The following is an 18,715-nucleotide window of genomic DNA, read 5'->3' as shown; positions in this document are numbered from 1 at the left end:
AAGAAAATACCATTTCCTCAAGACTTACTTCTTGGTACAAAAATAAGACATTCTGCATCACCCCAGTGGATGGGTAAGGATGCTGGTAATTCTTTACTTTTAAGGCGTCACACCACAGAGTATTTTACAATTGATTCAACTTTCTTGAAGGAACAGAAACACTGAGTTAGGGCTCTCCAAAACACAGCCCTGTAATCAAATCCCTAAATGTTGTCATGAAAAAGCTACACTTCGGTTTAGTTAGGTCATATTTTCTCTTCCAGCTAGACTGGAGAGTTTCTACCTTTCTCTCTGCCCTTTCACTATTACTACTATCTCTAACGTGAGGAGCACCTGCTACAGTCCAAAACAGTCTCCTTAACTATGGAAAGTAACTAAAGCACATGAAAGAAGATCTAATACTGAAGTGCATGACAGAAAACATTTCAAATAGCCTCCTCGCTTGCCACCCAGAGTAGGAAAAAAATTTAAACTAAATAAAAAACAGAAAAGCCATTGCCCCATACTACTGCACAGACAGTGCTTTGTGAGCCTTCCCGCAGGCTACCTAAAAGAATGCAGATAGTGAAATCAAAATGAGGAGCCCTAGAGCACGTCTATTGAGCTGTGGAAGCAAATGGAGAACTGTTTACAGCCAACACAAAAATTTCTCACTAGAAAATGAAAAATTTCAGGATGAAGACAGTATTTTCCTTGAAAAGGAGAACAGCTACAGAAAACTGATCTGTTTTCACAGCCTACCCTGTACAGGGGAATTGCAGTGGAAGTATGGGACTCCAACACCAAGGTACCTGGTGGTAGGGATGATATGGCATCATTCAAATCTCGGCATACCTCAGCTGCCTTCAATAATCTTAGACAAGGTGAAAAACATCCAAGAATTTCTTTGAATTCAATAGGTTGGGACAAAAAGGACACATACCAGAAGCACACAGTTCTGAAATATATTGCGATTTATAGTGCTGTAATAATCATCGTACTTCAGATATTTGAAATAGAGCCCAGGCTACTGCAAAACTTCGGAGGTAGGTAGGAAGGCTGAGCATCCGGGTGGTGAGGCAACGGCAACGGGCTGTGCGCAGCATGGGTGCCCCAAAGGAGGCAGATGAGGTGCACCCACCGGGAAGTGGCACGGGTGGAGGAACCATCTCACCTGCCCACTCACCCCGAGTCAACACCACCTGGTCAGCACTTGCCATGCAATGCAGTGAGGACACAACCATGCTTAATGTTCAACAATATAGTTCCATGCTAAAGGTCATATATGTTTGTGAAAACAGGAATATACAATCCTGGTTTTATGCTTTCTTTTGGGTGAGATTTTTTTTCTTTTTTAACCTTCACATGCAGATACACACACAGTAATGAAGGCACACTCCAGTGATGTAATTAACGTCTGTCTTAGAATCACAGAATCGTTTAGGTTGGAAACAACATTTAAGATCATCACGTCCAACCGTTAACCTAGCACTGCCAAGTCCACCACTATACCACGTCCCTAAGAACCACATCTACACATCTTTTAAATATCTCCAGGGGTGGGGACTCAATCACTTCCCTGGGCAGCCTGTTCCAATGCTTGTCAACCCTTTTGGTGAAGAAATTTTTCCTAATATCCAATCTAAACCTCTCCTGGCGCAGCTTGAGGCCGTTTCCTCTTGTCCTATTGCTTGTTACTTGGGAGAAGAGGCTGACCCCCCACCTCACTACAACCTCCTTTCAGGTAGTTGTAGAGAGCGATGAGGTCTCCCCTCAGCCTCCTCTTCTCCAGGCTAAGCAACCCCAGTTCCCTCAGCCGCTCCTCATAAGACTTGTGCTCTAGAGCCTTCACCAACTTCGTTGCCCTCCTCTGGACACGCTCCAGCACCTCAATGTCCTTCTTGTAGGGAGGGGCCCAAAACTGAATGCAGTACTCGAGGTGCGGCCTCACCAGTGCTGAATACAGGGGCACTATCACCTCCCTGGTCTTGCTGGCCACACTATTCCTGATACAAGCCAGGATGCCATTGGCCTTCTTGGCCACCCAGGCACACTGCTGGCTCATGTTCAGGCAGCTGTTGACCAAAACCCCCAGGTCCTTTTCTGCCAGGCAGCTCTCCAGCCACTCTACCCCCAGCCTGTAGCGTTGCATGGGGTTGTTGTGACCCCGAGTGCAGGACTCGGCACTGAGCCTTGTTGAATCTCATACAGTTGGCCTTGGCCCATCGATCCAGCCTGTCCAGGTCCCTCTGTAGAGCCTTCCTACCCTCCAGCAGATCAACACTCCTGCCCAACTTGATGTCATCTGCAAACTTACTGAGGGTGCACTTGATCCCCTCATCCAGGTCATCGATAAAGATATTGAACAGGACTGGCCCCAGTACTGAGCCCTGGGCAACACCACTTGTGGTCTTGAATAAAAGCAGAATATTGTGCTCAGCTCACTAAGATTCATGCAATCATATCTAATTCAGGAATATTCAGACAGCTGTTAGATATTAAAGAAAATGTTCACTAATTGATGAATGAATTATTAATCCCCATCATACTGGAATTTACACAGACACACACTCACTCACAGTACTTCTCCTTTCTGTAACCATTCATTTAACTTGGGAGCAGAAAAAGACTGTCCAAATTTCCATAGGTAAAACATACAACAGAATAATAAATAGCAAACAGTACAAAACTAAATAATTATTTGAAAAATATTTGTTCATGCTACTCATCCAGTGCTTAAGAATATACTTAATGCAAGTCAAGATCAGTATGTTAAACTTTTCAAACAAAACCAGATCTAACAGTATCATAAAAATAAATCCATTACTATTCAGTATTATTTAAAAAAAAAAAAAAAAAAAAAAAAGGCCTCTCAAGTTGTTCCACTCCTTGGCTAGTAATGTTGAATTGCCATCCTCATCATCTAGGAAATAATTTTATTTTAAAAATGAACAATTCACCCTTTTCTAAAACTCTGCCCAAAGCAGCTGGAGTAATCAGAAGACTGTATGGTGAATGCAGGTCTTCAGACCTGCACGCCAGCAATTTTGAGAATTTCAGAATCTTAGGAAAAGCAACTTCACTAATGATTTGACATTGAAATCTTCCAAGAAATCCTTCAGATTGAAGCACTATTTGACAAAAAGTGTATCATGCAAATAAATAAACCTGGAGAAACAATGCCACTATTGTTCTGGCATGGTTTGTCAAAAGTGTCTTCTTCAATAGTTACTACACTACTTAAACACCAGCCACGCTATAAAATACAGAAAACGCTTCTACTATTTATATAGTAGTGTTGTCTAAAGACATTTTTATACCTCCTCTTCTGTAGCAGTCAGTCATTTACAGCCTCGACCCAGATTTAACTCTGACCTTACTCTGAGCTGGAAGCATCTTACAACTGATACATTCAGTGCAAAAGGTTATAAATATCTTTGAAATGTTACAAAGCAAGAAAAAAAAATTGAAAAATGTTTGTGGCTGCCTTCATAGGATAAAGGAGCAGAAAAGGGCAGAAAACAGTTTTAGCTTTTGTAGTTCATCTTTAAAATATGGCTGTTAAACATAATACGGTCAACCTTATTTTACACAAATGCATGAGTCCAGATTCCCTAGATACATACACAGGACAGGAGTTTTACAATAGCTTTTAGCCATATAAATATATATAAATATCCATGGGGTGTCTGTGTATGGGGGTGTTTGGTTTTTTGTTGTTGGTGTGTTTTTTTTTTTTTAAATCAACAGTACTGGAATTACCAGGTACTAGTGCAGTCTCTTCCGAGAATTAGGTACTCCAAGGAGTTTTCTATGTATTTTAATGCAGGAAGACCCCCAAAATGTCCTCTTTCTCAAGCCACACTTTGCACTAGCAGCTGGAACTGCCCTTGAGGTTGCAGAAGTACTACCTTTGGTAACTTTAGCACAGTGCCGAAGTTCAAGAATAATATGGAAACTTTGAGTGACATGAAATTAAAATGAGTTTTTTTTTTTTATGGCATTTGTCTTCTAGTGGATTTTTCTGATATAAGTCCCTATCAAAACCAAACACAATACAGTACTGAAATATAGTGCTGTAAAAAGAAGTAAGATTGTCTGACAAGAGTATCAGTTCAATACTACATCCTAGCAGTGTGCTTCTAAACTCATCTTTTGCTGAGTGAAGTCTTTCCTGTGTTCAGCATTTTTTACATCTCTGCAAACATCCCCTTTCTCCCTGTCCTGCTTTTGGCTGGGATAGAGTTAATTTTCTTCCTAGTAGCTGGTATAGTGCTGTGTTTTGGATTTAGGATGAGAATAATGTAGATAACACACTGATGGTTTAGTTGTTGCTAAGCAGTGCTTACACTAGCGTCAAGGACTTTTCAGCTTCCCCTGCTCTGCCGGGTGCACAAGCAGCCAGGAGGAGGCACAGCCAGGACAGCTGACCCAGACTGGCCAAAGGGCTGTTCCACACCATATGGCGTCACGCTCAGTATATAAGCTGGGGGAGTTGGCCGGGGGGGCATCACTTGCTGCTCAGGGACTGGCTTGGCATTGGTCGGCGGGTGGTGAGTGGCTGCATCACTTGTTTTTATCTCTCCCCCTTGTTGTTTTCTTTTTCATTACAATGTCATTATTATTATCATCATCATCATCATCATATTTTATTTCAAATATTAAACTGTTCTTGTCTCAACCCACGAGTTTTCTTGCTTTTGGTCTTCAGATTCTCCCCTACCCCACCAGGGGGAAAGGGTGAGCAAGCAGCTGTGTGGTGCTTGGTTGCTGACTGCGGCTAAACCATGACACTCCCTATATTTAATTTTTTTTAATGTGCTTTTATACTGCAAAATTACATCTATACAATACAAAAAGGAACAAAGACCAGAAGTTTAAATTATAGTTGTATCTGAAACCTCAGATTACACCTTTTAAACTGTATAATAGAAAAAGAGGTTTTTTACTACACTAGACGAACACTGATGATGTGGAAGGAGTTCAGAGCGTTTCGTTTCCAGAAACTTAAAATACTGAGCATAAAGTCACTTCAACACAGTTCACTGGTCCATAACTAGAAGTTTAGAAGAATGGTTTTGCTTTGCTTTTTAAGTAGTGCTGTCCCAGAGTTCAAAATGAATCTAGCCAAGCTGATTGTATTGAAGGAAAATACTGACAGCCTACTTTGATGTTGTTTCTGAAGACTAAGTCCTGTTGTCCAGATGATAGAATAGCACTGTGTAACTGCTTTCTGTCCCTGATGTCAGAGATTTCACTCAGGTGTGCTGGGAACAACAAAAATTTTATTTGCAATGAAAATAACCCAACTCTTGCTAGAGATAAGCAGGAAATACCAGTAAAAGAGGAAGAACTGCCAAAGAAAAGCAAGGAAGAGTGAGGAAGAATTTGCAGCGAGAACCTTAATGGTCAGCATCTTCCAAATCATTCTTACAGATGCAGATCAAGCAGTGTGAGGAAAATGTACTATGACAAAATGTACTTTTATAGCTATGCTTCCAAAAAAGAGAAACAGAAGCAACAAACTCCCAAAAGAATAAATTCACACAAGCCCTCCCATCATTTTGCTTCCAAGCCTTTCTATTACGATTGTACTTCTATGTGAAAAAAAAAACCAAACACCTTATTTACTGCCATACCATTGTATAATATTAGTCTTACCTAAACCTGTGTGGGTAAGTTGTTCAAACAGAGTCCAGCTGTGGTCATCAATATAGTGGTTCTTCAATATCAACAGCTGACATACATCCCTGGCTGTTATATCACTTGGTACTTCCAAAGCTCTGCTAGTATCATCTTCACTATACACTTTAATTACCTGCAATAAATAAAAAAGCTAAAATATCCATAAGTTTAATCTTTGATTCAGTTAGTCCAAATATGTTCCTCTCTGAGCTTCATGACTGAGACAAGAATGTATACACATAGGATGCAATACTAAAGGGAGCCATTTATCTGTAGTGCAATGGTGTAATTGAGGAAAAAACAGCCGAGCAAAGCATATCCCACTTCGAAGTTTGGTTGCTGGACATCCCTTGCCACAGGACACTGGACAGATTGGTTCATTCACTTTAAAAAAATGGTAATGGAGAGGTAAATAAGCCCGGTGAAACTGTTTGTTCTTATATAAGCTAAAGAAGAAACCACAGAGGATAAACAGTGAAACTCAAGAACTCTATGACTGCAGCACTGTAGAAAGATTTGATAAAGTTAGAGTTAGTCCAGAGAACAGCAAACAAATTTGAGATGCTCACAATTCTACAGACAATAAAAACAGGAGATGCTACAGAGCTGCTTCAAATTTTGACAAGCAAGAACTGGAACTATGAGTAAAATAAAAGGCATATATTTACATACATACAGAATCCAAAACACCATACATCATATGAGGACCAGGAAAGTAAATAAAATGTTCTAGAAGATGTACGTGCAAAAAAGCTTATCACAAAGTAGACAATTTTTGTCATGTTTTATCTCAGTAGTTTTTCCAAGTATCTTCATTCTATTACGTATGTTGCGGGGGGGAAGGAGGCAATATAAACTCTCATGACTTATCCTTGTCATTTTCACTTTCAAATTTCAGTTAAAAATTTATTTTTCAACATTGATGCACATTTTAGAGTCCAGAAGAATGGGTATCCATTAAGTTCTTGAACAGGTGGAGCTAAACCTGCTTATTCTTAGTTTCAAATGGAGAGGCTGAGGAAGTCTTATTGCATACTGACTGTTTTAAAGAAGACATGACCATTTAGGTATTTTTTTCTGTATTTTCTTTCTCTGAAGGAGAATTAATCAAATGAATCAGATGAATCAGTGAATTGGATGGAATTGATGCAAATCACTAGTGCTCTGTTTTCATAAGCTCTGCACAATGACTAATCCCATTAAAGTCAACACAGAAGGGTTTTTTTTTTGTATACAAGTAGAAAATAATTTCATATTCCTCACAGCAGTCAAGAAACTCAATACTCTGTTAGATTGCCTCTATTTCTCACTTTTTAAAAGTAGACAAAACACAAAAAGTGAAAAGTATTGAGGCTCCTGACACAATGATCAACTCTTATCTGTGGTACTGTATATTGGAATAGTAACATAGTTCCCATCCATAGAGATTAAAGCACACTGACGGCCTTGTTCATCTCCAAAAAATGTTTTTTCACTATAGAACTACATATACAGCAGTTCTGTTAAAAACTTTGGCCCAGCATATTAAATCAGCATGAAGTCCACAATGATTTGCTTTAATATTTCAGCTAATAAATGATGACAGCTCAAGAGTTCCACACAAGGTTCAGCCACCCTTGCCATGACACCAATCTCCAGTATATGGCAAACATTAAAATCATGCTTCTAAAGTGGTGAAAATCTCTCTCTGCTCGTGAATTAACCACCCCAAAGCAGAGCCTTCCAGGGAAAACAGGCAGAACTTGGAGAAAGTCAATCCAAAGTTTCCACAGGCCTAAGCTACAGCCCAGTACTTACATTTAATACAAAAGGCATAAGGAACACATTGATATTGAATTGAATAATCAATACTGCCAAAGCAGCCATGGTTGATGGCTATGGGTGGTTTTATAAGATGTCTGTGCTTTGGCAGCATTCCCACTGCTAAGCAAATGAGACTGGTAGCAACGCAGGCTGCTTGCAGTAGGGTCTTGTTCCATACACCCAACTTACTCAAACTCCTACTCCAGTCACACAGAAATGATGTTCTGCAGTTCAGGATAAACTGGCATGAATTATTTAAATTCCTGCAGTATTTACAAGGATTCAAAGACGAAATTCAAGGAGGTGTCTGGTAGGGTGCACTGTGAATGGGATGGAGGGCTGTACAGGTGAGCAGACAAAACAGCATTCCATCACCTTAAAACAAGTCCTATTCTGGGCAGCACTGAGGGTCAGGGACAGCTTCATTAGCCTCTCCAGTAAGTCTATGTCAGGCTGAATCTAAAAGATTTTACAGGCTGAAGAGCCAGAAAGGAGACAGTATAGAAGGCGAAAGGAAGGTCTTAAAGCGACTTTCCTAGTATTAGACTAGATGATCATTGTAGGTCCCTTCCAACCAATATATTTTATTTCTCAATATTCTTGCAATAAAGCCAGGGTGAGAATCCACACCAGTGTCCTGGCTAGGGACCCTGTCAGCACATACTAGCAACTACAGTTTTCTCCAGGTACTCATTGAATTAGGTGGTGTGCTTATTTTACAGCAAGGGCATGTACAGCCCATGGTGAGGCCCTTGATGGACGATTTTTACAGAAATTCTCTTTAAAAGGTTTAAGAGTAGCAGTGCAGATGACTACACTCTTATTGCTGAAGAAATAGAAAAAGACTTTTTAAAATGCTGAAGAAAGCAACACAAGTCATGATAATGAGCTGCCTGCGGCCATTCAACTCAGGGAGTGGGAAGCCTTGGAGGTGGCCTTGGACTACAGAAGCACAGCTAAAACAAAACAAAACAACACAACACAACACAACACAAAAGCAACAGGAAAAAAACCCCAGAGTTTATATTCTCTGTGAGTATTCTCACTCAGCTTTCTCAGCATAGGGAAATAAATCCTGTGCAAGTGTAGGACAACGGATCACCCCAGCTCCCAGCTGTGACGCGCTACCTTATAAAACACAAATGCTGTGCCTTTTTCCTCTTCCTTGCAAAAAGGATTCAAATATAGCAGGAGACAACAGACAGGCAATCACCTAATAGACCCTTCTGAACTTCTGTTACAGTTTTAGTTTAATGAATTTAATGTGATGGTATAAATTTCTGTTGTGTTTGAAGGAAAGCCTCTTGTAGGATTTGCTGGGAATGTATTTGTTCCAAGGGGAGTGGATCACATGAAAAAGGATAAATTCAAAATCCCATTTTTCCTTGGAAATATGTTGCAATAAATACTTTCCTTCCCAGAAGTAGAGGATGCTCCAAGAACTAAAGGGTGGCCGGATTATGCTAAAGATGCAGTTATGCTGACCTCCTATAGAGATGAGGAAGCTTGCATGACCATTTCTTTATTCTTATTAGCTGTTATCATCATGCATTGGGCTGGCCAGTCATCCCCACTCTCTTCCATTTTTTCCCCTGAAAATTTGTCTGAGAAGTAGCACACAAGAAAAGAGTTGCTAATTGAGAACAAGCTGTCATTACAGTTTTCATTACCATACGCTCTCAAGCTTTGTTCTAAAGCAAGCTATTTAACTTCCCTTGACTACACCTATTAGTAGACAGTTAGAAAAAGTTGCCTCAGTAGTGCTCAAATCTTCTTCTTTCCTGTCTAGTTTATAAATACAAGGAGATTTTACTTCTTCCCAAGATCAGAAAAAGAGATAGAAATTAGCAGTTCCAAGATCTTCTTGTAAGACGAAAGCACCAAGCTGAGCATGACAAGCATTAATTATTTTCATTGCCCATGGGAGCAGGCAAGGAGGGACAGCTTTCCCACGTGTCCTCTTTCCATTTTCAATATATTAAAAATCAGCCAAGATCCCAGAAGTATGTGTAATGCATCTTTATTCCTCAAAAAAATTATTTTGACAAGAAATGCTGCTTCAAAATAAAATATATTATTGTTTGTATTTCACTAATCATCTGAACTCAGAATGCAAAATCAATGTTGACAAATATAACCTAGTATTTAACACAGAAAAGGAAAAAGGAGACCCTAGCTTTTATACTAAAAAATAATCAGAAGGAGCAAAAAAATCAGAAACTCTTTAAAAGAATAAGTAAAAGAGCACATAAGGTAATCAGTGTGGGAGGAGGGAGGAGCAAAAGAAGGCTGGACTCTACTCCCCCGAGTCTTCTTCCACGCTCAACCATCATCTCCACTACAATAATTAAATAATGTGTTTCATAGACTTTTTAAGAGAGGGTGTCCAAGTCTGATTCTTCAGAATCTTTAAGCCATCTGTTTTGGAAGTTCCAATCTGCAGAAACAGCACAAACATATGGAAAGACCATACCCTGCATTGAGGAATTTCAAATTTCAAACTAAGTCCTGACGTGTGAAAAAAGCCAGGTAGATCCAACAGAAAAAGAACCACTCATCATATGGAGTCCATATTTAGGTGCCTACATCAAAATGACCTGACATTTACATGATTCTTAATGCTCCTGTATAGCCATTAAGACAGTGGATGGTCAAGACCTTTAAAAAAAAAAAATCAGGCCACTTTTATTTAGAAAGATACAAGCACCTAACTTTAGCTTATCATTTCTACAATTATTTTTCCCCCATGAATAAAACATCGCACATTTTGTACTTACATTACAATTTCAGTCACATTTATGTTAAATGCACAGTTATTGTATGCAAAATGAGGCCTTAAAAAGTCTTACACTCCAGGGTGCCATACTTCCCCCGAGATCCTGCCTGATACTGTGCTAACCTCTGTCTTTAGTGCTAACTAACAGGCTATTTGCCTGAAGCATTTGTTCTCCAACTTCCAACCCTGCCCCCTGCTACACAAAGTTTTTTGCGTATTGATATTGGCAGAGGGTAGGGGAATTTGGAGTGTATTTGAACTACAATGGAAGCATTTGGAAATTTCTAGCATTTTGAGCTATTTTACGACTTCTAGAAATAGTCTGTCTTGGTTTTAGAGAGAATCAGCAAAATTCTGCGTTCATAAAAATATTTAAGGGCAGGTTAACTCACAACTAGTTAAAAACAAAAGCGTGTTAGTAAAGTTTACTGTCTTCATTATCAGGTGTGAATGCAAGACTTTCAGGATTCTCAGTTTGCAGAAATCTGCATCTGTCATTAAAAAAAAAAAAAAGTGCGCACAGTGATAAACTGTAGCTGCTCATTGTAAAGCAACTATGTTCTCAATTGCCACAACAAGAGCTTCCAAAAATTTGTCCTGTACGTGTCCCTGCAAGGAATGAACACAGAGAACTGAAGCACAGGCACAAAACAACAGAGGATTCACTAATATTTTAGGCACCCAAATCCAAAATGGTGGTCATTAAGCCTGTGAACCTCTCTTCTGAAGGACGGTTCACAAGGCACCACATGTTTTCCACACAGGCTTGCCAATGTATATAATTGGGCAGGTAGGAACTGTCAGCCAGCTGATTAGGGACAATTACCTGGAAGCCTATCCATGGGGGAAGAAGGCAAATCTGAGTTCCAGCATGCAATCCAAAAAACAAATTTATGTAAAATACAGATCCCAGTGAATCCTGACTTCTTATTTGGAACACAGCATAGCTTCAAGAGGCAGAAGGAACACTGCTACCATGCAGAAAAATATACGGGATATATACATACAGTAGCTTAGGTGACACCAGCATTAGACTTAAAATCTCTGTCACACACAGACTCCTGTATTCCTGTCAACTTCAGGAAGGGAAATTTTAAGATCCTGTTGCCAGCAACATCTTCTATTCTATGGGTCCAATATTCTAGAATACCTTGCTTTCTTCTCAAGGTACAAAACAGAAAATTTATAAAAAACAGCCAAAATAGGCAGACTGGACACTTCAGAAGTGACATGAAATGAAATGAAACTGTCATCTTGTTCAATAGGACCATCAAGGCTATTAAAGAAAAGTTAAGCACCTTGTACGGCTTGCGAAGCCGTATATTGAAGACTTGGGCGATCAATTTAAAGAAACTGAAAGTAAGCCAAGTCACTGACTACAAGAACAGCAAACATCAAAGAATGAAGTAGTTGCCCGAAGAAGGTAGAGCTGTTCTTCCAAGTGACGAAAAGTGAACTTTGCATACACTTACCTATTATTAACAGATTGAAGTATGGTCCCACAAGCACTAAAAGATATAAAACCACTAATAATCAATTATGTCTGTCTTGCAACAAAACCAAAGTGCCAAGAAAGGATGAGCAAAGTCTAGGAAAATTGCCTACCTTTCCTACCACAACCTAGAAAAATCTCATATTGTTTCCAAAATCTAACTATTTTTAAAATAACATTTCAAAGAGCAAAAATAATGTCAATTTCCAGCCTTTATTTAAATATAAGACCACTGACAAGAACAATTTCTCTAGCAATTCATGAATTTGTTGACTCAAAACACAACGAATTTTTTTAGACCTAAATATTCTGTTAGAAGATATTAAAAAAAAAGTTTAATTTCACGGTAACAGTGTGTGCACACTATCAACTAAAACAATTTCTATTTATTTTCTGCAGTAGTCTTCTAATAAGTTTACTATGGCACTACGGCAACTGTCTATATTATACAATCCATACAGTCAGTCCCCTCCCCCAGACTCTTAGTATGGCCCTACCTAATCCAGCACAAGATTGACCACCCCATGAATGGAAAAATCACACATAAAAAAGGAACTAAATAGCAATATGAAGAAGTAACAAAAAATATTTGAGATGATTACCTACAGGCAAAAAAGGTCCAATTCTTAGTTTTGAAATATGTATTTGCCACCTGACTTTGGACAAGTCAGTATTAGTCCCTCAGTTTCCTTTTTGTAAAATGGGGCAGGGGAACAGAAATCTGTTTCTGTACAGCAGGGTAACAGATTGAACTCATTAAGATTTGTAAAGCACTTAGACTTGCTCATATGACTACTGCTTTAGATGTGTAAATATGTCGTATTATAAAAAGGAAGGTTAAATTATGCAGATCTCCAAATTATAATAAGCTATGTGCAAAAATACACCAGCAAAGTTCTTTCAAACGAAGGTTATGACAATCACATTATAATGTTAGAAAAAATGGCAGAATGAGGACAATGCTGACATGCAATCATTTCAAAGACAACGTCAGTAAAACTGAAGAGAAACAAGGTTTGAAAGACAACAGGAAAGTTAAAATATAAATATCATTATTTAATCATGAATTTGATACATTCACTTTTTCAATATTGGTCAACAGAAGCAAAATATAGTTATTAATAGTAATAAAATAGTTACAGAAGATTTCATTTCTCTGTATAAAACTGAACAAAAGGCAAGGTCTAGAGAAAGCAACTTCCATGCTTTGGACAATTAACTCATAGTACAACTACTCTTAGAGCAGCAAGTGAGATTATTGTTAACTATACAATAACTATAATTATATGATACTTTGCTCAAAAGGTTACTATTGGAGAATTAAATAACAACAGCTACATTGTGAAGTTCAACATACTGTAAGTAAGAATTGCAGTAATAAACAACATGTAGATGAAACATAGAAAGTGAAAGATTTATCACCATCAACACCTATTACTACAACAAAGGACCAAATCAGGAGAAAGAAATGCAAAGGGATCTGTAGAAGTAAAAAACACAGTAAAGTCCTTAAAAAGAATGCACATTATTTATAAAGAAAGGTGGGGGTGGATAGGATAATTTATTTAAATAGAGAGTCTCAAATTATTCTGCCTTACCAGAGATCTTTTTCAGACTATGGAGATTCCAAACAAAAGCAGCTAAAGAGGCATTTCAAGTACAACTGGTAAGATGTGTATGAATAACTAGAAAGCTATGAGGAAATTTATACATCTTTAGCAAAAATTTCAAATAATACGATTCTATGGAATAGCAGAAATGAAAGAAAATTAGCAGGTTTGCTAAATGATTAAGCAGTCAAAGGATCACTTATACAAGATAAACACACTGCAGAGCAGCTAAATGATTTATTTGCATTAATTATTCACAACGGATATGGAAGAATATGTTCCCAGATCTGCTCTTTACAGGTGAAATAAAATTGCCAGTTTAAAAAGAGGTGACACTGGAAATGAAGAGGCAAAAACCAAACAGTTAACAGAAGCTTATACAGTCTAAAATTTAAAGAAACTTAAATGGCAAACCTCAGTCTATCCTACCATTAAAAGAAATGGAGGCTTAGGCTCCATCTATTACTTCATCTGATGTGTACAGGGTATAAACTTCTGTTCAGTCCTGAGAAAAAGGAAAAGCCCAAGGGCTATTGCGGCAGATTAATTTTAGGCTGTTGCATTGTGAATTTGTAAGCCACTGTTGCCAGGCAGATAGGTAAGAATCTACTAACATTACCTCAATCTGTCTCTTCCTAGAAGAAAATTCACTCTTAAATTTATGAAAACTTTTCCCCATCTTCTTTAGAGTAATCATCATACTTCTGAAAAATCTCAGTGGGGTAATGCAGTTCATGTTGATTGGTATCAATAACTTTTCCCAAGTCCTTTAAAAGAAGGGCTATTATGAAGATTAAATAATCGTGGAGTAAGAGACTGCAAAACAACAATAAACTTGGAATGAACGGTTCATTTTTAGAACAGCTGGCTATAGTCAAGTAATTTCAGACTCTTACTCATACTAACCTTTACATCAGAGTGGAGAACCCATGTCTTACAAGCCATGATAAAAATAAGTTTAAGTTATTTTTCATTACATTATTGAGTAATGCCAAGTCTGTACGTTAACATCTGACACAAAGGTATTTGAAAAACCTCTTGGACCTGGGAAAGGTAAAAGGTTCCCTAGTCCTGGAATATTACACGTATTTTTCTATGTACCAGTTACTTACAGACAGCTAATCAAATGTAGGTCACTTCTCAACCTCAATGCACAGTACACATGGACCCCCAGTTAATCTAAACCCAGTACACAGACATGTAGTTCTCAATTAGGAAGACAAGAGAGTTTTACATCTTCCTATCCACTAAAAATAAATAAATAAATGATGACGACAATCCAGTGAAACTTGAGTAAAATTCTTTAACCAAGGGAAAGTAATTGTAAAACTCAGTGGAGAACACAACATAACCCAATTTCTGACAAGTACACATTTGTACACAAGCTATTCTCCCTTCTAGCCACGCATCACCACCTCTTAGTGTCAGAATCACCATGCTCTTTCATATAGTTCAGTATGTCCAACCAATACAGCTCACAGTACAAAGCTTACGTTATTTAGGCCAAATGTACATGCTTTATTACCATTATCTTCACTCGGAGCTACCTTAATATGTCTCACAAAATCCATAGAAAACTCCTAAAATAACTAGCAAACTACAAAACTCACCTTGGTAGTGGCTAAAAGTTTCATATTTTGCCCCCAAACCAAGTCCTTTATGGTAAAAGTTCAAGCCTTATTGTTTGATTTAAAGCGATCAGACTGGACTTGATTATTGCAATAAGGTTAATAAGCATGTACTTTCACATGAACTTTTCTTCATGAAAATTTAGTTTAGTGCAGGCAAACAGCTTATTAGCCCTATTAGTAAACTTACGTTATTTAGTATCTTCAGTCCTTTGCTTCCACACTGCCTGCTAAGTCTTAACTTTACATAGCTTTTATATATTTAATAGTAATACACAGCTCTACATTTTACTATATACAATAGCAACATTCAGAATGCACTTAGCATATGGAAAAATATCCAGTTAGACTAAGTGGACTTAAAAAGAGGGATGGGATGGAAAAATCATACTAGAGGATTCAAAGAATCTGACTTGAAGGAGGAATTACGGTATTTCATTTTAAAAAAAAAGTTTGTGAAATAGAAAATGAACAGAAAATGAAAAAAGTTCCCAGTGCACCAGTGTTCTTTATCCCTCGAACAAGAAATATGGTAGAAATTATCCACATACTACTCTACTTTCCCAAGAAGTCATGGATGAAGATCAGGACAGAAAGAAATTTCAATATAAAGTCACTAAAAGACACTTCTGGGTTTTGTTTTCTGTGTACAACGAAGTTAAGGGCAGAATGTTATCAGCCTCATGTTTGAATAACTTGTCCCTATTTATGTCAAAGCGCTAACATTATTTAAATGAGGCTTTCTGTATTTAATAGTGCAGTTTGTCCAACATATCCTTCGCTTGTCAGAGATAAATAGAATGCTGTGTTCCAGCACAAGCGAAAGTAAATCTGTTACTGCCACGTTCTGGCTGCACTCTATGTTTCTGAAGAGATACCAGCTATAAAAAGAAGTACCTATTGTTTCTACCAGGTTTTTGACACTATGTTGCTGGTTTCTCAGTAGACCAAATCTCTTGCTGAAGCTCAGGAAGGCCAAATCTCTGAATAACACCATTAAGAGACCAGTTAGATTCCCATTCCCTTTGCAGCAGTCCTAAAATAAAATTTTTAAATTTAAAAAAGAAAAAAATTTCTTAAAACGGTTCTTTCACTTTTACAATTTTATACAGAAGTTCTGGCTTGAACTACCACACAGCTTCAAAGCAAAGAATGCCTTTGTCATCACCTTTATCACCTACGTATTCACATGGAGGTCACTAGAGGAGAAAAGAACGTAGACTCTGTAAGACTACGCAAAGTTTAGATTTTTAGCTAAAGAAGGTACAGTTTGGAAATTTCTCAGAATTTCTGGAGTGGTACAAGGAATGTCTAGAGCAAATACGACAAAGGCTATCTAGGTTAACCCACTGTAATAAATAGTTGTTTTAGAATGCTGAAGCACTTTGCCATTTGGTGTAGACCAAAGCCCCCGCTTTGCTGGGTCAGACTACAACACCCTTCCAGGCCAGCACTGTCTCTGCGTATCTGTTTCTAGTCACTGATGGTATACAACAGCAAGGTTTAACTGCTGTAGAATAGTTGTTCTGACAGAACATTTTATCCCTCAGCACTTTTCAACTTGTCTTTCCTTTCATTCACATAGCATTGTTCCCTCTGGCCAAAGCATAAAATCCAAATAAAGAGTAAATCCTGCAATAAAGCTAGTAAGTCTACTCAAACCATGTAAAACCTTCAACTGTACACTGACATGTTATTACAGATTTGTCAGCAAGTTTTCCCGACAAATCCAAACCACTACAGGAACAGAAAAAAAAGTCCAGGAGCACCTGGGCATGGAAATCAGGCCCTGTAATTGTCGGCAAAAATGTCATAGTCATCTAATGCAAGAGATGCTCACTAAAACAAGTGAACAAAGTGGAACAAAAAGATAATGTTAAGTGGATGATGTAGTAATAAGGAGAGACTAATCATTTCAGAAATTCAGTGTATTTTGACATATTTACCTCTAATCATTTTTTCTAAAATGGAAATGAGGTATGTAGACTGAACAGCCTTCAGTCATACGGGAAAACTGAGAAGTCAGTAGCACATTTCTCATCTCTACACATGCTGTGATACCCTACATTCAGAGGTCTTCTGGGTTGTCTGGCTGCTGCTTCTCTTCCCCACACACAAGCCATGTTCACATCATCATAAATGTATTTTATTTGTGTTATGATCATCCTAAAAGTCTCATCAAAAAAATTTGGATACCCAAAAGGATGGTGACAGACACCAATCCAACAAGTTACAATCAATAGGACCAAAGGAAAAATGACAACATTGAGGGCTTGCATACGCAGCTGGCAGATAATTTGATGAGCTAGATAAGTCTGGCTGTCAAGCTAATACAAGACAAGCAGAGGGCTCCAATTTGTATTCAGTCTAGATACCATTTAATTGCTAACCTCTTAGAGAAGTGAATTAACTGGTTCAGAAAAGCAGTCTAAGTGGTCTAAGAAAAAAGCACGATGTTATGTTCGGGCAAAGGTCGGAGGTGGAAATGATACAATATGCAACAAGAATGATGAAATAAAGATTGTGAAGAAATCAGAGTATGCTGAGGAATCGGGGATAAAAGAGGATTCCAGTAGGAAATAAAGGAAAAGCATTAAGTGTGTCAACTGAACACTTCCTCCCAGGCCTCAGTCCTTCCTAAGAATTTTAGTGGTGCCAAACAGAAAAGGTATCAGCAAAGACACAAATAGCAGGAAGCTGTAACCTCCAGGATGTGCAAGGCATGGGAAAGAAAGGAACAAAAGATGCCTCTCCAAGTTAACATTTTTGATGCCCAAACATGTGTATTGGTAGAGATATAAGTCAGCAGTCCAAGACAGCCATTAGGATCTGTCAGAGAGAGGAGATGACATATGTTATGAGAAATATGATGAAATATGAGAAATATGATGACAGCCTATCAACTCTGGCTCAAGAAACTAGATATGTATTCGTGGAAAGTGTGACTTGGGAAGTCTGACTCGCCTTGCTTTGTACTGTTCCCTAGGCACCCATTATGTCCTGTACTGTGCCAGAATAAATCTGTTCTCATATAACTGCTTTAAACTATGAAAAAGAGGTTGCCTTGAAATAACGTAATCATAAACAAAGGGATGAAAGCAACTGAATAAGGGCAACTTGAAAAAAGAAACTTTAGGAAGTCACTACCAAGTGTAAGAGACTAAGATGGACTGGAACCAGGGTAAAATTTCCAGTTTTACAATAGAATTATATTGGTTCAGAAGTTTTGATCATACAGTCATAACTTCTTTTTTAGGTCTTTAAGGCAGCTGGTGTTTTGTTGGATTGGTCCTGCCTCTGTTCCTGACCCACAGGCAGAAAAACAAGGAGTGGGGGAGCACAGGACATGGCCAGTACCCATAGCAACAGCATGAAAATGAGGAAGAAAGAGAGCTAAAATATGAATAATTCCTGGGTGCACGGTGATGAATTTTCTTTTTATACATTAGTATATCTTCAATTTATCAAAAGAAAAAAAAATCTTCTAATTTTTCAGGTACTTGCTTATGTATTGTAGCATGTTGAAAGTAACACATGCTGAAGACATGTGAGTAAGGGAAATTTGATTTTTCGCACAGGACTGACGCCAACACCTTGTGTGCAGTTTGTTGAGTTTCTCCCTCCCTGCAGCAATGCAGCATAATCAGTATGGGGTTTACTACCAGTAGAAATAACTATTCAGCAATAGCTCTTGATATACTTCAAGGCTAGATAACACAAGTCTGAAGGTCAAGTTCTGACT

The 18,715-nt window shown here is 38.2% G+C and overlaps 1 protein-coding gene across 2 annotated transcripts in view; it reads right to left on the bottom strand.

Moving 5' to 3' along the window:
- GRB14 (growth factor receptor bound protein 14) overlaps nt 1–18,715 on the bottom strand; it is a gene marked incomplete at both ends in the record, with an annotated part of 66,145 nt that overhangs the window by 24,059 nt on the left and 23,371 nt on the right. For both annotated transcript variants that reach the window (XM_082314747.1, XM_082314748.1), the window contains one exon: nt 5,641–5,797. In XM_082314747.1, coding sequence (XP_082170873.1) covers nt 5,641–5,797 — 157 coding nt within the window. The remainder of the gene's footprint in view (nt 1–5,640; nt 5,798–18,715) is intronic.

The sequence above is a fragment of the Platalea leucorodia genome (genome assembly GCF_965183815.1).
Source record: "Platalea leucorodia genome assembly, chromosome: 5".
NCBI lineage: Eukaryota > Metazoa > Chordata > Aves > Pelecaniformes > Threskiornithidae > Platalea > Platalea leucorodia.
This window is presented reverse-complemented; position numbering and strand designations above follow the sequence as displayed.